Consider the following 22,507-nt stretch of genomic DNA (forward strand, 5'->3'; position numbering starts at 1 on the left):
TAATCAGCAATGGAGTACCGTTTTCTTCAATATTTTCTCGTCGAGGAGATTGAAAGCGAGCCAAAGCATTCGGAATAATTACCGCCAAACTGTGCAGAGACAACTCCCGTGGAGTCACTCCTATAAGCACACAGCCAATCTGCCAAGCGAACTCCCAGATGTGATAGAGGACAGAGGATTGTGAAACAAATGAGAGCATGATGCTTGATTTATCACTTGACAGCATCAGGTTATATAGGTGGCATAAGCAAACAGGTGTAAATTAAAGGAGAAATAACACGCTATATCGGCAATACAGTTCATTTATTAACTTTAGAGATTTGCAGAGAGGAGTAATAAATAAAAGCCGTTCTTTCGTGAATTCCATTTATTATAAAAATTCATAGCTTACATCCCTACACAAAAAGAAAACACAAATATAAGAAGAAAAAAAAGAAGAGGAGACCATAAACAGCTTTTGAGAAAGAGCTCCAGCATTCAGGCCCAGTTCTCAGAGAAGACCCATTGTCCATTGTAACAAATATTCAGATGATTTAACAGCACTTCCATTTGAATTCAGAGTGAAAACAAGTTTAGGTTTATATGAGGGACAGAAAGTCCAAAACGGACTCTACACAAGTATGTGAACATAAACTTTAGCTCAGCAAGCTTGGTTTCACAAATGAAAGGGTCTGAAACTAATTTATGTTGCAATACAAGCATGAATTGCATTACCAGTGTTGTCCTCTATTTTAACATGATGGAGCAACAGTTTGAGAAGAATCTTAACTTAAGCTAGAAAGTTAGTTAAATGTATAGTTGAAATTAAAGTTCAGCGATTGTTTACTCACTATTATGTTGTTCCAAATCATTCTTTTACAGAACACAAGAAGATATAAAAAAAAATGACACTTTGAAAAACAATTTATTTGAAGGGAGCTCTATCGCCCCCTTGAGGTTTGAGGCTTGCCATTACAATGTTTGCCCATACTTTCCAATCAAGATACTTGTGTAGAGTATGATTATGACCACAGAAATTCGTCCTGGTCTCATTCCATTTCGTACCTTTCCCTTGTCACTTGACTGGTAGCTCTATCACATTCATTTTTCTTCATTGACATAGTAATTGCAAACTACTGGCATTTGATCCAAACTTGTACCATGTAGAGTGACATTTGATTTATAGACTACTCACTAGCAGATTAATGACTTTTGGTTTAAGTAAATTTATGAAACTGATTAAACTAGATTTTGGCATTGGCTTGGAATAAATACCATGGGTGTATAAGCCCATATCCACTCCCTGGTTTAGGCTGAAGCCATGCTGGGATCCTGAGGTCTGGCCTCGGGTTCTTCCATGGGTTCTGCAGGCATTTCATTACTGTAAAGGTAATACGGAGGGGTCTGCCGAGCTTCAATGATGAGAACACCTTCCGGAGACAGAGAAGCGAACACAGTGAGAGGGTCCACATCGGATGGGATTCTGTGAAAGATGAGAGAGTTAAGAATGATGTCCATTTTTTCTGAACGCTTTTCACAGCAATGCCATAAAAGAACCAATTTGGGTTCCCCAAAGAACCTTTCAGTAAATAGTTCTTTAAAAAACTTTTTTTACTTATAGGGTGATGAAAAGATTCCACGGATGTTAAAGTTTCTTCATGGAACCATCAATGACAATACAGATATATCTCTTTGACACAGATGGAAACAGATTCTGATTTAGTCCTTTGCAAAATTTGGTTGTACATATCTGATAGGTATAAAATCTAAATTAGGGCTGTAGCTATCGAATATTTTAGTAATGGAGTATTCTACCAAAAATTCCATCGATTAATCGAGTAATCGGATAAAATGTGTTTTTGCTTAATTAAAGTGCAATATTAATTATGCAAGAGAAAATAAGACTCCTGGGTCTCTTAAAATGAACAACTAAGTTTCCTTTTTTAGAAAAAAAATATATATTTTTTTAAAAGCATAGACTGCAATGCATACATCAAAAATAAACATTTAATTATTAGTCCATTGTTTCTCTGTCTGTACTTGTACTGTGAACAATGACAATAAAGTTGACATGAATTAAGTGCCATTAAGTTGGGGTTTTAAATAACACATTTTCTGAGATGCACATTAAACATTAAACACATAAAACATTAATTTAATTTATCTTTTAATTATTGAAAATTAAGCAAACTTAACTTTTTGGTAAACAAAGGGTATTTACTATTAAAAATAAAACATGGAAGAAATGTTGCGTGATTAAACCTTAAAAAAAATAATGTTTGATTTTTTTTTTGTAGTAGGCTATGAACATTCTGCTGAACAATAGTAATACATATCCGGCAAATACTTTAAACTAAACCAGACTTTTATTTTGACGGGTTGACGTAACTTTACAGTTCTATGTATGTGATGTGACGCTAGTTTTACTCAAATCAAACGGTCAAATGCTCATGAAGTGACTGTCAGAGCAGTTCTGCAGATGTTGTTCATGTGTTCACGTCCTTATTTAGTGAGACAGCAGACGCTGAAATCACCGGAGCGTCACGCGCGCATCAGTGTGTGTGATAAAGGACGTCGCGCTTCTGCTTTATTCATTAACAGAGACACGCAGAACATGCAGCCTTAATATTTACAGATATTAGTCCATATCCTGATTTGATGTAAGTGCAATGACCTATTTTTGATAAATTCATTCAAAATTTGGCAAATTCCGTGCCATTCCGCGTTAAACTGGAAATTCCGTTTTTATGACTGGATTCCGCGATTCCCTCTGCGTTTTCTGCATCGCAGAAATCATATTGCCCTAGTTGTGGTCTTTTAGCTCTATCTTGCAATGGACACACGCCACGACGTTCTCTTTACGTTTGTCCGCGCCCTCAAATCAAAACACTGCTGACTCCTTGCAGTATGCGGTTTCGGACGCATCGCTTGTGTCTCCTTCCGCTTTGTGGGTGACGTAAACGTGTTGTGTCACATTTAAAACATCATTGCGAAAGAACCTGACGTGAGATTTAAAATAAATTAAAAGAGTCTTCGAGGCAGAGGAAATTGCCTTGATCATTTTTTGTAATCGAGTTACTCGAGGAATAGTTTCAGCCCTAATCTAAATAAATACCTTACTTTTCAACTTTTTTTACCCAACAAAGTAAAACAAAGAGACAAAGCTTTGAATCAAATATTACAATAAGACGTTAACAAAGGTCAGTTTAATTTTAACAACTACACGGTATTGCCTGAACATAACCCAGACTAATTGAGTTCAAACTCAAGTCTAAAGTTGATATTAACACAGAATTGTGAAAGTTGCTCAAACTATATCCTTGTGTACTCAGTATATTCTCATTTTGGTTTCATTTTCAACAAACGTAATTTTCTGTGTGGCAGCTTGTGGCTAGAAGATAATTCCCAGTGCATTTCGTGGTTTTCATTTAAATGTTCTGCCTGCCATCACTTGCAATGAGAGAAAGAGAGAGAAAGAGAGAGAAAGTGAGCGAGTCCTGCTCCAGGTGCTGGGCTCAGAAATAGAGTCTGTTGCCAATTATTACAAATCGCCTCCTGATGCAAAGTTTATCACCAGAAATTTCCATCTACACACTAGTCTAATCATCCAGCAGGCAGACTGACTGCAGCTAATTTAATGAGAGGAGTTCTTACTGTCTGTTTGAATTGTGATGCCTTTAAGGCTGGATTACCATAAATTCATATCTGCTCTACAGAGAAAAGGTGGAACTTGTTTTGAACATGAATCGATGGTGTTATCATACAAAGCCACATTTCCTTCTGCAAAATTCTAGAGGTGAAGGAATTTTTGGGATGTTTTAGAGATCTGAGAGGCAAATGCACCAGTACTTAACACAGTATATGAAATAAATAATTTCCACTGTCAGCAATTTATTACTAATTGGACTGCAAAAAGCATCATCCTAACCTTCCTTGTAATGCTTTGCACATCCAGAAACTCCTCACATAGTACAAAATGAACCCCTCGAGTGAGTCACATTCACAATTATTTATAGAGTTTGACTTATAATACAACACAATTATTATTATATATATATACAGAACACACAAAAACCTGATACTTTCTAATAAGATTTAATCGCTTTTTTCCCTTTTCAAAAAATTTAATATTAAATATGTTTATAATATATTATCATTGTCAAAATGTTTGCAAGATTTTTTTTCCCAAAAAACAAAGAAACAACAACAAATATATGCCCACTGAATATATATGACATGCTGTTCAAAAGTTTGAAATCTGTATGATTTTTTAAAAATGTTTGTGAAAAGTATATTATGAGCAACTGATTTAATACAAAAAATACAGGAATATTATGAAATATTATTACAATTAAAAATAATTTAAGAAAGAAATAAATTTAAAATAAATAATTATAATAAAATAATATTTTTATGCTACTATATTTTTAAATGTAATTTATTCCAGTGATGGTAAAGCAAATTTTTCAGCACTCATTAATCCAGCCTTCAATATCACATGATCCATCAGAAATCATTCTAATATGAAGATCTGGTGCTTAGAAAAATGTATTCTTAATTTTGTTGAAAGCAAATAGCTGCCTAAACCATAATACATTGTCCCTCCTCAGAATTCTTCAATTTCAACAAAACAACATTTATTTGAAATATAATTTTTTTGTAAAATTATGTATTTGATTGAAACCTTTGATTCATTTAATGCTGGTGGTGGTTGAGGAGAGACCCCCCAACATGATTGTAAAGCGTTTTGGGTGTACAACAATACACAATAAAGCGCTATACAAATCCATAATTAATTAATTAATTCATTAATTCATTCATTCAGTGCATCCTTACTGAATAAAAGTATTAATTTCTTAAAAAGAAAAAAAAACTGACCCTAAATTATCAAAAAGTACATCATACAAAACTACATTTAATACTACTTCATTTCAGTCTAATGCTGTTTGGACAGAGGGTTCAGGACAGAGCTACTTTACTGTTTTGTTGTTGTGTTTTAATCTCTGTCAGAGTGAGAGGACTCAACAGAGATAGACAGAGAGACACTGAGAGAGAGAGAGAGAGAGAGAGAGAGAGAGAGAGAGAGAGAGAGAGAGAGACAGACAGAGACTCTCTGAGCTTTGCAAGTCATCATGTCCAAATAAGGCTGGAAGGTTCCACACTTGTTGCCAAGCTTCTGTGGAGTTTATATAAACCTTATCATGTAGCTGACTTTAGCGGTCTGACGCTATTCAATTAGCACAGCAATGCTACAGCCTTCCTGCGCTGTGCAGCTCGGCTACTGAAGGGCAAATGACAATACTGAAAGAAGAAAAGCTCAGTTGAATTGAGAATAGACAATTTTACCCAATATTTATGCGTGACCTATATCTTCCACAAGAGTATTGTGTTCTTAGCTTAGCTGTTAGAATCAGTTGTGAGTCTCTATCATTTCCCATCAACAAAAGTTTGGGGTCAGTAAGATTGTTTGTTATTTTTATATGTTATGTCTTTTGCCGACGAGTCTGCATTTATGTTATTTTAAAATAAAATAAAAATAGTAATATTCTGAATTATTATTATAACATATAATTCAAATATATGTTAAAGTGTTATTTATCCCTGTGATGCAAAGCTGATTTTTTTAGCATCATTACTCCAGTCTTCAATGCCACATGATGCTTGAGAAATCACTCTAATATGCTAATTTGCTGTTCAAAAAAACATCTTACCCATATTATCAATGTAGCTTAGTATTTTTCAAACTTTTGAATGATAGTGTAATCTCTTGTGTTAAAATACTAAAATAATGCTGAATTCGTTCAATAATTAATTTATTTTTCTTTCTTAGAGTCTCTTTCTTCATCTCTGTCAGAGAAACAGCATGGTGACGAAAAAAAAAATCTAATCACTGTGTCGCTTAATTACTGCAGACATCAGAGGCATGATATGTTTTCTGAGTCTAACAAGACTTTTCTCTTTTCTATTTGATCTCTTAACTTTGATTCTTTTCCTCTGCCTCAACCATCCAATTTGACTCTGAAGAGCGAGAAGAAAGCTGAGAAGTTGGGGTGGGTGGAGAAGTGGGAATGCTTCATGTTGCTTTAAAAACCCTGAGTGACATTCCTCGGGAAGTTGCTTTATCATTCTACAAGGTTCCAAATCAGAAGCACCAGAAACTTTTGATACAATCATCAGACTTACTGAATTTTCTTTGTGAAGTTTTTGGTAACAATTCCACCCTCGTCTTGCTTTTCCTCATGCTTCCCTGGTGAAAAGACATAAAGGCAGTTGTTAATGCAGAGATCGATGCCTTCTAGCGAGATGATCGATACGACCATACAACACTTATGACATTCTGCAGTTATCAGCTTTTAAATAAGAGGTGTAGAGAATTGCTTTTGAAAAAGATGTCGCTTTAAATACAACATCAATATATACGGGTAACTTGAAGTCAATTCAAGCACTGGTTGCTCACAAAAAGCTATAATGTTTGGCACAGAAGTGTTACCTTTACCACACTGACATTAAATTAGACCTGAACAGGTTTATAGTCTCAGACTTTCTGTCCATATAAGGCTTTTTTGTTGAAGAGCCTTCACATTTTACAGTCATTGTAAAGGCAACAGTATATTTTGTGCTATTTCAAATCGAGAAGGCCTGTTTAAAAGCCTCTTGACCTCATTCTCTGCAGCTGTTTGTCACTAAATGCCAGTCATGCCATACTGCGTCTTTCTGCGGCATACATATCTACAATTACTTACTCTTTAGGGAACACTATGAGCACAAACACATTTGATTGATTATTCTCCTGTCATTAGGCTCATAATCTGCAGCTGATAATTCTTGCAAACAGTTTAAAATGTATGTGAATGAAATGATATTTTAAGAGCACAGTTTATCCATAGAAATCAATATTTATATGGAAACTTATTTCAGTCACAGAATAAAAATATAATAATGCTAATTGTACTTTTTTATTTCTTTAAATTGCGAGTTTATTTATCACAATTGCAATTTATGTATTCATAATTGCGAATTTATGCAAATTCTGTAAAAAATATATAAAATAAAAAAATAAAAATTCAGAATTGCTGGTTTATAACTTGCAATTGCAATTTTGAGAATAAAGTCTGAATTATGGGATATAAACTCAATTGTGATATAAAAAGTCGCAAATTACCTTTTTTATTTTATTTTTTAGTTTCCATGCATTTCCATATTGACATACTGTGCACTATATAACAAAGATGTTCAGACATGGCTGTGTCATTTGTTTGACAATGCCTTTCCTCAGGACAAAGTTAATGTTTTGCTGATTTTCAAGGTGTTCCAAAAATGATTGCCAGAATCTGAGGTCTGTGAAAAGGTCTTTGGTTAATCAGAGCATAGGGTAGTTCACTTTGATATTTCTGTGTGACACTTTTAAAATGAGGTTATGTGACGTTCCCACACTCCTCCCTCTGTGACTGAGTGACCCAGCTGGCATACCAGCACAGTGTTTCTAAAAATCCCAACCCGCCAGGCCTTTGCTCCATCCTGAACTCTGAACTTCTGTCCTGCCATCACAATCAACAAATATAAAGTATTTCTGGAGCAGACAGAAACTGTACTTTGCCCTTTCCGCTTTATAAGTTTTACTAAAGGACTTTGGTCATTAAAGAGAAAAAAAAAATGCAAAGGAAGTAGTGCAGTGTGGGACCTCTCAATTTGAGGTCTAATTCAGTGTGTTTATGTGAGTGATCCTCAAGGGATCTCAGCAGGTGCAATAACAATGTGCAAGTCATGCCAAAGGCCTTCCATTCTCAAACCACAGAGAGACAGCAGCAGAGGGGTATGGAATAATAATATGGGGCCCAAAGGGCATTATTGAAAATCTGGTGTCATTTTTTTTTTCTTGTTAGGCTATATATATATATATATATATATATATATATATATATATATATATATATATATATATATATATATATATATATATATATATCCATGTTGACACTCGCTAGAATAACATGGAATTATATATATATAATTCCATGTTATTCGATAATTTATTATTATGGGGTATAATGTAATGTAATTTAATGTAAATTGTGTTACCAACAATTACTCGTCATTCTCAAAGTTCATATGTGTTTTCTCACCTGACACCTCTACAAAACCGTCTTTAGTTTTGACATTAAGCTCCTCAGGTTTGAAGCTGTGCACGTTCACGCACACTTTCCATGGTTCGTCTGGGTTGGTCGGGGGCGCGCTGGATCGGCGCGGGCTCTCGCTGTACCTGGAACTGAAGCCTTGCGGCGAGCCCATGCTCGTACGCGGGAAGCCCGTGCGCAACGAGCCCGTCCACGGCGCGTCCATGCGGGCGCTCAGTCGAGGTCGTGCCCAGCCGGGCCAGTCCATAGATAATTCGTCGTGGAAAGGCGGCATTCCAAAGTCATCGTCCATAAATCGAGATGCTAGCGACTGTTCCAGGAACGGATCCCTCGGAATCCTCTGTCGGTTGCCCATAGTGTAGTAATCCCCTTCTGCCATGGTGAAACTTGGTGGGAAAAATGTATTTATGTAACTTTTCTTGTTTAAAATGTCGCGTTCCTGTCAGAAGTACGAAACTAAGTTATTAAAACAGCGCAAAACTAGTTCCGTTTCAAAAACTTGCCGCAATTAAGTATCCAGGCGCGTGATTACGCACCTAAGTTTACTCGTACCACTGGGGTCATGTAGGAGTTCTAGAAGTTTACTGACGATTTAAGTGCTCTTTCCAATGGTTTATATGTGATTTACCGGTCTACAAAGTCCAGAAAGTGCTCGGCGACACACGACAGCTGACTGAAGACCCTCCCTATCCAAGTTTAGACCCCGGGCTGTGACTGGCTCCACCGGACAACGACAGGTCCAATCTCACCCTCCCCCGCATGACTCATTCACTTCATAATAGAAAACTACTCACTCCTCAAGGCCGGAGAGGAGTCACACACACATATGAAGAACACTAATAATGTTCTAAACACGAGATGTGACGAAACACAACAGAGGCACGCGGTTTCTGCATTTCCTTCTTTAGACGAGTCCTTGCATACGTCATGAAGGAGAAATTTGAAAGATGAGCAAGAAAAACATACACCCAGTTATATTTTAAGATGTCTCCTATCTGCTGAAAAGTGTACAGTGACCTATTTACAGTGTACTTATTTCCTATTTAATGCTGTTCAGTTGCTTTGTTACAATCTATATCATTAAAAGCGCTATATAAATAAAGCTGACTTGACTTGACCCAAAAATCCTCACTTTAAATGTAATTTGATTTCGTTAGACAACAAAATATCCAGCCAATGAACTGACATTTTTTACAGCACTTTTCAGACAGAAATGAATAATATGAATATAATAAAACAGAATCACACACACACACACACACACACACACACACACAAAGACAATGAATAAAGAGAGTGCAATTTTAAATAAGCAAAATAGTGGGTGGATTAATAAGATTAATAATTTATTTAAAACGCTTTGCAGATCATACCATATTCAGACCACAGAGAACTAGGCAGTAATTTACTTTAGCAAGGGATGCATTTATATTCTTGTGCACATAGACAACATTGTATATACATTGTAAAATAGGGGAAAATTGGGAATGTTCTTGACAAAATCTTCCAACCTGGTGCCCTGGATTGAGATTTTTACCTTTGCAGTAAAACAAAGACACACTTGCTTTATATCTTTACCATGTATTCTGTGCAAAAATAAATTATTACAGGATATTGCAATATATATATATATATATATATATATATATATATATATATATATATATATATATATATATATATATATATATATATATTGTAATTACAGAAACCAATGGCATCCTGTAGAATGTTTTCACTTGGATTTTGTAAAATAGGTTGGATTCATGGCAACATTTCAGCATGTTTTCTTTTTTGTTTTTTTAGAAGGAATGCAAATTATGTAAATTAAAAGCCAGCCTTGTAAAGAGTCAACACCACTACTCCATCTCAATAAATACAGCCCATGCCTAATATTGCCATACTAAAAGTTTGCATATTTACACAACAGATTTACATAATCATTTACTAAACTCATTTATGGTTGAGATCAGATAAAACATTTGTGATACATATAAAGCCCCCCCCCCCCCCTCCTCAACTTATCTGTACAAGTGTCAAATTCACAACAGTCAGACAGCTAATAATATACAGTGCATAGAGATCACCATGCCTTCGTTTAACAAGCATTCAAATAGACTTTATGACACAGAAACAAAGAAACTGCCATCATCTGTCGCGATGAAGGTGATGATTTTTACACGCCATTTCATCAAGCTGTATCGCACTCCAAATATATCTTTGATCCTTTAAAAAAATCCTTGATCTAGACACTCTGACTGATTTCTTATGACAACCATCTTCATTTCTCCAAGTCTGTAATAGTTTCTCTGCTGTTCCACTGATGTACAACCAATAAATATGCTTTATAAAATATTCATATTTATAAATATCATCGGCATTTACAATATGTGAAGTGTGTGATTAAATAAATCAAGAGATCTAAATAATAAATATCTGTACCTCACTATTTGCAGACCCAAAAGAAATGAGTTAAAAATACAAAAAACTAGGCATTAAAATAATAAATAATTTTACACAGCTCAAGGGTAATGCATTTAAAAATGACAAAAACAACAACATCAACAACAACAACAATAATAAAGTATAGCAGTGCTTTGAATCTTGGAAACAACACAACAGGGAAATTGTACCTTTTCTTTGTTCTCTCAGATGCATCCTTGAATCCAATGAATATAAATATTAATTTAAATTAATATGTACTTTAACATATTTGGTAACAGTACGGACAGCTGGACCCGCAAAATGGTTCCACACCTGCATTTTGATTGTCCACCACCATCATCATCATCTCCATCACGGGCAATGACATTTGAATTGTTTTCCAGTTCAATAGAAGATAAATAAAGCTGGCATTTGGGCTGATGGGGTGTGCATTTGCCAGTGGGGCCGATTCGGATGGCACATTTTTCAAAAGTGAAGGTGTGTGCAACACAGAAGCGGCTGCTCTCAGTAAAAGCTGTTATGGAAGCAATACATCTTTCTCCTCAAGCACTTTTGACATATCCTATAAAAAAGAAAACTACAAAAATACAATAGATTCATACATGGGATTTTACAGTCGAGCTTATGAGTGTCTCGTGAGTGAGTGCACTTTTTATCTACTATGGCTGTTTTGTTAAATGTCTAACAATATCCTCACACCTATGAGAAGAACAAGGTATAGCAGAACTCACTGATTGCAGCACACATATTGGAACCTCCGGTCCGGTCCTTCCTACTACAGCAGGCTTTGTGATTGATAGACAAGTTTTCATTTGAGCAGGATGGATGAAAGCACACAGTTTAGTACACAACAATATGGAAAACTTCAGTCTTATCTGACACTGAACAGATGATCCTGTCACTGGCTGGTGTTCCACATCTAAGCACAGCATGTTCTCAGTGTTGCTCCATTTCACTTCCAGTTACAGTAAGATGCGGTCCTGGGATTGCGCTGTAGCTCAGCATTCTGGCATCTGGTTCATCCGTAAATTAGCGACGGGCTCTGCTATAGCTCACCACTGAGTCATAGCTTCTGCTCCGACTGCGTCTGCATCTGCTATATTTAGAGTTCCACGATGAGCTGCGACTGTAGCTCCTGTATGAAGAATAAGTGTGACTGCGACTCCGGCTGCGACTCCGTGAACGACTGCGAGTTCGACTGCGACTGAGAGAAAACAGGCGCCAGGGCAGGAGGCTGGAGGATCGGCTGCTGACGGAGGGACTGGGACGGTGGTAGGGTATCGGCCTCTTTCTGGCACTGTGCAAGACAGGAAGGCATGTGGAAAGAGAACACAAACAATGGCATATTAATAAATCATTTTAAATTGAAAAAAATTAATAAAACAATAATAATAAAATAACAAAATTACTTGTCCATTTGTATAAAAATACAGTACCACTCAAAAGTGTGGGGTCGGTAAGATAAAAAAAAGAATGTTTTTGAAAGCAATATCTTATGGCTGCATTTATTTGATCAATAATATATATTAATATAACTGTTCAAAAAAGTTTGGGGTTAAGAAGAAATTTATACATACAGTATATACAGCACAGCAAGGATGCATTATATTGGTCAAAAGAGACAGTAAAGACAATTATACAAAATATTTCAAATAAATGCTGTTCTTTTGTACGGCGCTGCACATGACATTGAAGAAAATGTACTCGATGTACTAAAACATGCTCACGATTACTATTTTCTTATCTCAATTTGCTAAATCGTGTGCAATATTTATTAATTTTGTCTCTCGATTTATAAATAGTGTACATGATTTTGCAAATCGAGGGAATGAAATAGTAAATCGTGCTTATTATTTAGCCTACTTTTTTTTCTGCATGCCATGTGCGGGGCTCCGTACTTTTGAATCCTACTAAAATACTTTGAGCTTAGTTTAAATTTTTTTTCCCTTGTTTAAATCCATTCCTCAGCTTTCTACAGATTTGTCTCTACAATCAATGTAGAAAGGTGTAGAAAAAATATCTATCTTAGTTTACTGATCTCCAAAGAAAGATCAGCAGAGCACTTCCCTTATGTAATTCATACAGTAGGTTTTTAGCTTGGTTTATAACACTGTAGTCCTGTAAGAACAGACCTTGTAATTCTACGGGCTTCAAGGTGACTGGGGGAATCTCTTCTTCTCTTTCTCATTGGGGAACAAGGTCTTCTCCTGCTGTGCTTTTTGCTCTTGCAGGAACTGCAGTCCCTTTTCCGCTCTCGAAACCTTTTCATCCACACATATGAGATGCGAAAATGTATGTGTTTAATAACAGATTTCATTAATGTTGCAGTCATTGTCAAACAATTATTTTAGATAAAATTAAACATCTTCTTTCAGCTGAAATTCACCTGTCTCGTGTGCACCGTGAGTTATTTAGAGTGTGGTAACTGCTCACACTAGACAAACTGTCTCTTTGTGAATCCAGGGAGTAACTGGATGAACGGGAATGTGATCTGTAAATGACCCGAGGGAGATGATACAAGTCAGATACAAAAATACAAGTTATACTAAATAAAGCTTCAAATCAGAGTTGTGGTTTCTATAATAAATAGCAGCTATGTGACCCACCTTCTCCCTGAAGACAGGGATCGGCTTCTGGAATAGCGCCTCGAGTATCTGCTTTGGTATGATATGCTTCTGCTGCGGGACCTCATTCGATCCTGATATCTATGAGAAGACGGACTTCGATTCCTGTCAGTGATGAGACCCAGAGGCTGTGTCTTTTCCAAATCAGAATACCTGCCCGTTTTTTCACTGCAATTATAAGAGGGAAATTATTTTAGACATTTACTTTAATACTTCAAAATATAATAGGAGCTCTGCATAGTTGCAGAGAGAGACTGCATTCTGTACCTGGGCTATTATTATTAACTAAAACTAAATCTACAAATGTTAACTGAAATTAAATATAAAAAGGAAAATTATTTCAGCCAGTTGCCAAGTACAGTAATATTTCAATTTTTTTCCATTAGTTTTATTTTAAATGTGTTTAGGCTAAATAATAATAATAATAATCAGAGGTGGAAAGTAACGAATTACATTTACTCGCGTTACTGTAATTGAGTAGCTTTTTTGTGTACTAATACTTTTTAAAGTAATTTTTTAAATCTGTAATTTTACTTTTACTTGAGTATATTTTGTTTAAAGTATTGTACTTCGCTACATTTTAAAACACATTAATTACTGAGTAAAAAAAAAAAATCGCTCCCTGGAAACTACGTCAGTAAATAATGGGCAGGAGGGCAAACTGGCGCTAAAATCACAAGAAAGATGCAGACGGTCAAAACAGGCGTTCGTGGTGCAGACACCGCTGAAAACGAAACCCCGTCATATTCTGAAGTTGAACTCGAAGGAAATGAATTGAACCCCTGGCCATATGTATGCTCTATTATGCAGTGTAAGCTGTACTTGTCTAGGAAGACCAAACTAGCAGCTTATAAAATCTCGACAAGACATCAACCCTTCGCAAGAATGTAGAGGTAAGCTAAATAATTGCATCGTTGCATTGGTGGTTAAAATGAAGCTTTGACATTTTAGCAAGAGGTTTTGCACAAATTAGCCAAAAAGACAGTGGTGAGGAGTGTGCTATATATATCGTCTGCAATAATATCATATTTTTTGTTTTAATGATGTGCGCGCGCATTTATAGTGCGTTCTTTCACTGTGTGATTCAGTCTCCTAAAATGCATTTAGAATGATCACAAAATTGAAGATATAGGGGCAGAAAATTCAAATATTTATATAATTTCATATATTAAATCAAAATCACACAAAGAAGGCCGTCTTTTCCTCCAAAAATCACCATGAATATATACATACATATATATAACAGTAAACAGTATATATCAGTAAACAAGTTAATTAAGAGACTTGCGTTTTAGACACCATATTGCCTTTTTTAGCTCTATTTCTACAACAGAAAATAATTCCAAACACAGCCACCAAAGCACAGTTTTGCGTCTCTGAGCAACGTGACAGTGTTTCGTTCCTGAATGAATCAACCGTTTAAATGATTCGGTTCAATCGCAATGACTCACTTATTAACAGTGACTTGCTGACACATACTGGCCATTTTAATTTCACATTTAATGTATCTTTTGATTTTTTTAAATAATTAATTTCTTATAATTTCAAATGAGTATTCAACATTTTATGTCTTGTATATCAAAACATTATTCATGCATTTGTAACTGCAGGTTAAATGCATTCTTGTCCTGCACTAAACAGTGTAATACATCTAAATGCCACTTCCAATGAATCTTCTGCATTTCCTCTGCATTAAAAGATGAGTTTGTTGATACTGATTTGCCTGGTAACAGCCCAAATGTTTTATTATTCTAAATAACTGATTCCTTTAATTAAAAACAACTAGTTTGAGATTAATAGACCTATCCCAGGTATGTCAAACTCAGTTCCTGGAGGGCCATAGCCCTGCAGAGTTTAGTTCTAACCCTGCTCCAGCACACATATCATGTAGTTTTTAAATAAACCTAAATGATTAGATTAGCTGGATCAGGTGTGTTTAATTAGGGTTATATCTAAACTGTGCAGGACTGTGGCCCTCCAGGAACTGAGTTTGACACCCTTGGCCTGTCCCATTTTTGACTCCCTCCCACTGTTAAAATGTAACTAAGTAATTTTTACTCTGAGTAAATTTTAAATGAGCTACTTTTTACTTTTACTTGAGTAGATTTTTAGACTGGTACTTTTACTTGTACTTAAGTAAAATTTCATTAATGTAATGGTACTTTTACTTGAGTAGAATATTTTTGTACTCTTTCCACCTCTGATAATAATAAATATAGCTGCAAGCAGCAATTACGGGGCCAAGCACTCCAGCGGAAAGTTGAGGAGATAAGCATGGCATGGAGCATCACACGAAGTGCAACAATGAGCAATTAAACCAATTTTAGGATGATTGTAATTGAAATGGCTGAAAAATCCTAAATACAACCACTAGTAATAAGATTAAATGGCCTATCACCTTCGACCAACTGGTGGCGCTGTAATCAAATCATTTTGGTGTGTTCTGTGTGAGATGACAATAACACACAAAAAGTTTAGTGTCAATATGCTAAAGCATTGCAGAGATACAGCATGAAGTGTCATTCTGGCATGATGTCTCAATTTCGTTGCGGTGGTATGCGAAAACGGTTTTGTGTATCGATACAAACTCCATAACATTTTGTCAGCATAGTCTAAAGATCATCTGATTCAATTTTGGTGAAAATCGGACTAACGGTTGAGGAGGAGTTCGAAAAAGTAGGTTTTCAACATAAATCAAAATGGCGGACAGGAAGTTCGGCTTACTCTGGCATATTTGGTGTCTATGTTGTCGGCATAAGCCAGGGAATATTTTGAGGCCAGTTACATTGCAATAGGCTAATGCATTAAAAAGTTATTAGCATTTTTATAAGTGTAATTATTCATGGTAAATGAATGGTTTATTACTCTTGACCAATAGGTGGCTTAGGTGGTTACCAAATTTATGTGGCATGGTCAGTGTGAGGTGACGATGACACATACAAAGTTTGGTGAAAATATGTCAAAGCTTTGCAGAGATACAGCCTCAAATGCATTTTGGCATCCTTCCAGCAAATTCATTGATGCGCTAAATGAGAACCGTTTCGTATATTAACACGAAATCCATAAATTTTTGCCAGCATGGTCTGAAGATGATCCACGTCAAATTTGGTGAAAATCGGACTAACGGTCTAGGAGGAGTTCGAAAAAGTTGGTTTTCAACATTAATCAAAATGGCGGACAGGAAGTATGGCCAATTTTCGCATAATTGGTATCGATGCTTTCGGCATGATCCAGAAAATATAGCGAGACCATTTTCATTTCAAAAGTCTAATTTATTCAAAAGTTATTAGCATTTTTGTGATATTTCATTATAAATCTTGACCACAAGGTGGCGCTGCCACCAAACTTTTTGAGTACCTTCAGGGCATGGAGCTGAATATTTTTGTAATTATTTTTGTAACAATACGATGCTGCGTTAAAAAAAGACAGCATTTTAAATCATAATTCAAAATGGCCGACGCCTAAAACGGCTGACACGGGAAAATTGGATATCCTTTGACTCAACATGACTCACTGAATCAAAAGACACCAGTTGTGTGATTTTTGGCCAAACAGTTCAGAAGTTATAAGCCAAAATAAGCATTTTTCATATCTCCTGACCACTAGGTGGCGCTGCGTCGAAACACTGCAGGTCATCTCAGGTCATGGTTTTTATGAGACACACCAAGTTTGGTCTTAATATGCCATACCGTTGCCGAGATATAGCCTCACATGCATTTTTGCGTGCTTTTCGTCAAATTTGTTGACATGTCATTCAAGAACAGTTGGACGTATCAACTTGAATTCCATAACTTTTTGCCAGCATGGTCTGAAGATGATCTGAGCCAATTTTCGTGAAAATCGTACTAACCGTCTAGGACGAGTTCAAAAAAGTAGGTTTTACAAAAAATTGAAAATAGAAAAAAAACTAAACCTTGCGAATTTTGAATAATTTTCATTTTCTGGCTTACGGTTCAAAAGTTATTAGCATAAAAATATTGAAATTTTGGACAAGTGGTGGCACTAGAGAGTTGGAGTTAGAGACTTTAAATTTGCTATAATTAATGTTGGGACTGTCCTCTATCAGTGTGCCAAATTATACAACTTTCCAGCAATCGGTTCTATGTGCTGCCATAGACTTGCGGCGGAAGCGGAAGAATAATAATAATAATAGGAATCCTAACGGATACAATAGGTGCCTAAACACCTTCGGTGTTAAATAAAATCCATGTTTGGCTTGATTTTGTTTTATGTTATTAACTTGAAAAGTGACTCATCAGTGGTTAATATGTCAAGAGTGAAATGGAAGCTTAACCTACACCAAAAATTAAGATATTGTTAATGGACTTGTCATGGTCTAATGGCATGTTAAACTGTGATGTATTTGATGAATACCATATATTATTTTTACTTACACTTTTTCTAACTGTAATAGAATCAATTCAGACAAATGTAAATTTAATGTAAACTACATTCAAAAAAAAGCCTCACCTTTTGAGCTTGTTGAAGACAGAGCTGTGTAGGGTATTTTCTTTTACCACTGGTTTACCCAGAGAGTCATAGCTGGTTAGGGAATTGCCGGAATCTGAGGCATTGTCCCCATGGGCTAACCTAAGCTTCTCAGGAGATGTCAGATCCTGACACAAGAACTTTCCTTTTCCAGTAACCTTTGATTTTGTGATTCCTGTTTTACTTGACGGCGGAGAGGACGTGTCATTTCCCGAATCGTAATCTGCATGTCCTTTGCCCTTATTGGATATTGAGTCCTGGACAATCACCATTTTGTTTAAACCCTCAACCCCAGAACATGATGGTGAAACCTGCAAGCAGACAAAGCAAAGTTGTTGTTTTTCTAAAGAAAAACAAGGCCACATAAAAAATCTGCTACCTGCATGATGCAGTTTGAGTACTCTTTTAAAGGCAAAAATGTCCCTACAGAGCACAGAAAGGAAATTAATCAAGTATTTTGGGACAGAAACTAAAAGATAAAAAAAAAAAACGCCATGCAAATCTGTCACATGCAAGAAATTTGTAAAGGAGAAGAACAAAGCAAGAACTCTTACAAAAGAAACTAATGAAATAAGAGTCTTAAGAGAGAAAATAAACAATAAACAAAATTGCTAATGAAAGACGCAAATTAAAGAAACATCCAGATCAAAAAAAGAGAAAAAAGAACCTACATTACATGAATAAACTGCCAGCTACTTTTATGTTTGAAGAAAGAGAGAGTAAAAGGAAACAGAAATCCCCAATTTGAAAGTATTTTTCCTTTAAAGAACACTGAACAGACATCACAGAATGGGCTTAAGTAAAACAAATAATATAATTATATGAAAAGGGTTGCAGACAAAAGAAAATATCTCCATCACTCTAACTAGGTAAATCCTTGAGAAAAATAAAAAGAACATGTTTCTGCCTTAGTCCCCTGTCGGAAGAGATTTTACAGTCCACCAGCGGCCTACAGTAAGTCCCTGTATCTGCGGATAGCATCGACTTACCAATCAAGACTTCCTCCTTAAGTAGGTAAGGTGTAAGAAAAAAGGAAGAGCGGGTGACATAAGTGCATCATTAGAGTGGTAAAGTGCAAGAAAAAGACAATAACCCTCTCTTCTTTAAATCCAACTCCACTCTGCCACATAGCGGCAAGAGCCTTTTTCGTTACCTTTGTTGTGCACCTGTAGGTCTTAAATTAGTTATTTTCTATCGTGGGACTGATGGAATAAATTTAAATAGACTATACACCCTTCATGGAAAATGGAAAGAAGCAGCAAAACTTCAGTAAAATTCTAGTTTGCTACAGTTGCACGAAAACCAATCAAACTGGCTCACGACTGTTAGAGAGCCCGGTGGTTATTTGTAATGATCTCGCTGTGAAGTGAGACAAAAACAATTATGTGCAGGTTATGTACAGATTTTATTCTCTAGGGCATCAGCTTTTTGCAGGCTTCAGTATATGAAACAAACCACAACAGAGCAAAACATGCCTTACTTAAACAGAAAGAGACCATTGCTAACCAACCGTGCAATAAAATGTATCTAAAAGAAAAACAAAATAATATATATATTTTTTTATTCAAAAGAAAGACAAAAAAATAAATAAAAAACAACAAGAGAGAGAGACATCTATAGCATCTATAGTTTTAGAACTTTCCGAAATCAAATAAAAAATGTGTGGAAAGAATATTTTCTTAACACACTAGACAATCTTTAAAGATGCTAGCACAAGACAAAAATATTAGCAATGATTACAAGACTAAAGAATGTAATTAGTGTAACTTTAATGATTATGTCAGGAAAAGTGATTTATCTGCCATGCATTCAAATGATCACCAAAGGCTTCAAATCCATTATACAAAAGTCTATTTAAAACTTTCTGAAAGTAATGTTCGAAAATCCATGATGCAGCATATAGGTTTATGTTAATTATTAACATTAAATTATGATATTATATGACTACTCTTTAGGACCACATTCTTAAGTGATGGTGAACTTTTATATATTGAATGATGTTTGCTATTTCTGGTTGGAGTGGATGCATATAGAGTGTTGCAGTAAGTTACATGTCACTTTTAACAAGTGTAATTACTGAGAGCGGAAAACACTCAAAAAGCACTCTCATTAAAAAGTTAATTAACTTAAGTTTAAATTGTGTGTCAAGCATGTGTGCAATATGCAAGTCTCACGTTGGTTAAAAATTTCAACCACAAAAACAACCTCACTCAAAGGCATTGCTACAATGGTTATTATTGATCCCATTAAAAATAAAATGGCAATGCAATATTAGCCAGTTTTCAAAACAAAAAAGACTGTAGAAAAACTTAATCTGTGAAAATTAAAAGTGCTATGCCTTAACAATGGTTTGATTCAATCCAAATCCTACCCACAGTTATTATAAAATAACTGGAAAAAATATTTTTCCATGGGGGAAAATGTGCACTAGCTGACTTTTAAATGCATTAGTTAACAGACAAGCAAAAACAACATAGCTTTTGGTCTCGACACCTATTAAGCAAAAATAAATGATTGGTTTCACAAGGGCCTTAAAATGACCAAGAGTTTGGCACTGTAAGCACATAAGGTAGCCATAAGAAACACTTACGGTGCTTTCAGAAAAGTGGCAGCAGCACTTAGGGGAGATTTTACTGGTCAGCTTGATTGCCGACCTGCATGCATTGACTCCATGGACAGCTGATGAATGGCCACTGTCTTGGAAACCAGATTTTTCACAATCTTCAGATCTACATACATAAAGCACATAAAGTCATTGTTAACACTCCTTCAGGAGGAATTAAAATATTCATATTCACATTATATATACACTCACTGGCCACTTTATTAGGTACACCTTGCTAGTACCGGGTTGGGCCCCTTTTGCCTTCAGAACTGCCTTAATTCTTCGTGGAATAGACTCAACAAGGAATTGGAAACTTTCCTCAGAGATTTTGGTCCATATTGACATGATAGCATCACGCAGTTGCTGCAGATTTGTCGGCTGCACATCCCTAATTGCGATTCTCCTGTTCCACCACAACCCAAAGGTGCTCTATTGGATTGAGATCTGGTGACTGTGGAGGCCATTCACGTAAAGTCAGACACAATTTATAATAGACATGCCACTTCCTCAATCCTCAATACAACTATATAAGGAAAACCCGTAACGGCAAAGATGGCGGTTGTATGCACATGTCCCGCCCCTCCCGCTGGAAAGTCAATCATCTGCTTTTAACAGTCAAGGCGGGAAACATTTAAGCCTATCGTCTGGTTCCACTGACGCATGTGCACAGTTGAGGTTTTGCGACAGCGGAGACGATTTGGCAACAGCGAGTTGTGGTGTGTGGAAAAAGAGGAAAAGAGGAAAAAAATAATAATAATTCAAAATATTGTACTGTACACTGATAAAACAAATGACATTGAGCATTTGTTTAAGTGCTTGGCACAACACCGGCATTCTGGATAGAGACATAAATGAAGTTGGTGTCGTGAACCCTTGCACATGCGTAGTAAAAGTATAGCCCTTGGGGAAAAAGGCATTTTAAACCTTATTTTGGAGCAAAGTCATCAAACTTTTTCAGCAATTTTTATTATATTTTATTGCTGTTTCTATACATGCAGTTGTTATGTCCCGGTGACCAGTGAAAGTGCTGTTCTGACTCCAATTCATTTAGATAGGAGCCTGGTCTTGTCAAGTCAAGTTAAGTCGCCTTTATTTATATAGCTCTTTAAACAAAATACATTGCGTCCAAGCAAATGAACAACATTCATTAGGAAAACAGAGTGTCAAAATGACAGTTAAAGGCAGTTCATCATTGAACCCAGTGTCATCTCTGTTTAGTTTAAATAGTGTCTGTGCATTCATTTGCAATCAAGTCAACGATATCGCTGTAGATGAAGGGACCCCTTCTTGTTAGTCCGAAATAGCTGCCCGGAGGTGTTGCCAAGATGGCGGCCCAGTGGCACGATTTGCCGAAAAGGACTTTGGTAAAGTGAGCTCAATGTCATGTTCAAGAAACCAGTCTGAGATGATCTGAGCTTAGTGAGGTGCATTATCCTGCTGGAAGTAGCCATCAGAAGATCGGTACACTTTAGTCATGATCAGCAACAATACTCAGGTAGGCTGTTGCGTTGGTACTATTGGTACTAAGGGGCCCAAAGTGTGCCAAGAAAATATCCCCCACACCATTACACCACCACCACCAGCCTGAACCGCAGGATGGATCATGCTTTCATGTTCTTTACACCAAATATGACCCTACCGTCTGAATGTCGCAGCAGAAATCAAGACTCATCAGACCAGGCAATGTTTTTACAATCTTCTATTGTCCAATTTTGGTGAGCCTGTGCGAATTGTAGCCTCCATACCCGTGGATACCCACAGATAGCTGCATAAAAGTGGCTGAAATGGGTGGATTTTGACACTCCTAAAATTCACGGGCGGGGATGCGGGCGGATAACTAACTCCTTGCGGGCGGGTAGTAGCGCGGATGAAAAATATGTGCAATATTTGTATGTCTAAATTCGTTGTTACACAAACGCAACAACGATATGACATTTGACCCATCACGTCACCACCACTGCGACAGTGCAACTTTTCCACAGCTGGATTTGTAATTCAAGAATGGAGAATGCAACTTAAACCTGGGACTATGGACGATATCCTTTTCCTGCACATTAACCTTAAGGGAAATTAAATGCATAGTTTGTGAGCGACAGGCTCAGGTTGTAATTTTTTTTTTTCCGTTAATAGGTCTATTTGCGTATAGTTATCAGGTTCCATAGTCTATTTAGCTGCCCGATGGTAGGCTACTTGAATGAAAGCACACTTTAGTTTCATTAGAACATTAATGA

The 22,507-nt window shown here is 36.2% G+C and overlaps 2 protein-coding genes across 3 annotated transcripts in view; both read right to left on the reverse strand.

Annotated features, from left to right (window-relative positions):
- Positions 1-284: 284 nt before the first annotated feature.
- hspb8 (heat shock protein b8) lies at positions 285-8,801 on the reverse strand. The gene is made up of 3 exons (XM_059548681.1): positions 8,103-8,801; positions 6,163-6,226; positions 285-1,462 (listed from the first exon to the last, which is right to left on the reverse strand). The coding sequence occupies exons 1-3, from the start codon at positions 8,491-8,493 to the stop codon at positions 1,288-1,290; spliced, it is 630 nt and encodes a 209-aa protein (XP_059404664.1). The 5' UTR covers positions 8,494-8,801; the 3' UTR covers positions 285-1,287.
- A 1,012-nt stretch (positions 8,802-9,813) lies between these two features.
- Positions 9,814-22,507, reverse strand: part of srrm4 (serine/arginine repetitive matrix 4) — a 114,803-nt gene continuing 102,109 nt past the window's right edge. For both annotated transcript variants that reach the window (XM_059548690.1, XM_059548689.1), the window contains 6 exons: positions 20,262-20,400; positions 17,654-17,982; positions 13,166-13,351; positions 12,946-13,050; positions 12,692-12,820; positions 9,814-11,856 (listed from right to left, as the gene is read on the reverse strand). In XM_059548690.1, the coding sequence (XP_059404673.1) occupies positions 11,589-11,856; positions 12,692-12,820; positions 12,946-13,050; positions 13,166-13,351; positions 17,654-17,982; positions 20,262-20,400 (1,156 nt within the window). In that variant the 3' untranslated portion in view covers positions 9,814-11,588. The remainder of the gene's footprint in view (positions 11,857-12,691; positions 12,821-12,945; positions 13,051-13,165; positions 13,352-17,653; positions 17,983-20,261; positions 20,401-22,507) is intronic.

This window comes from Carassius carassius, chromosome 4 (assembly GCF_963082965.1).
Source record: "Carassius carassius chromosome 4, fCarCar2.1, whole genome shotgun sequence".
Classification (NCBI taxonomy): Eukaryota; Metazoa; Chordata; class Actinopteri; order Cypriniformes; family Cyprinidae; genus Carassius; species Carassius carassius.

What these genes read in the sequence shown, in the direction of transcription:
- hspb8 (XM_059548681.1), bottom strand. Translation starts at nt 8,493, where the DNA reads ATGGCAGAAGGGGATTACTACACTATGGGCAACCGACAGAGGATTCCG. An exon ending in CGGTTTTGTAGAGGTGTCAG is followed by an intron (nt 6,227 to 8,102) that starts GTGAGAAAACAC and finishes TCTTTTCACCAG; the next exon opens with GGAAGCATGAGGAAAAGCAA. An exon ending in AACTTCACAAAGAAAATTCA is followed by an intron (nt 1,463 to 6,162) that starts GTAAGTCTGATG and finishes CATCTTTCACAG; the next exon opens with AATCCCATCCGATGTGGACC.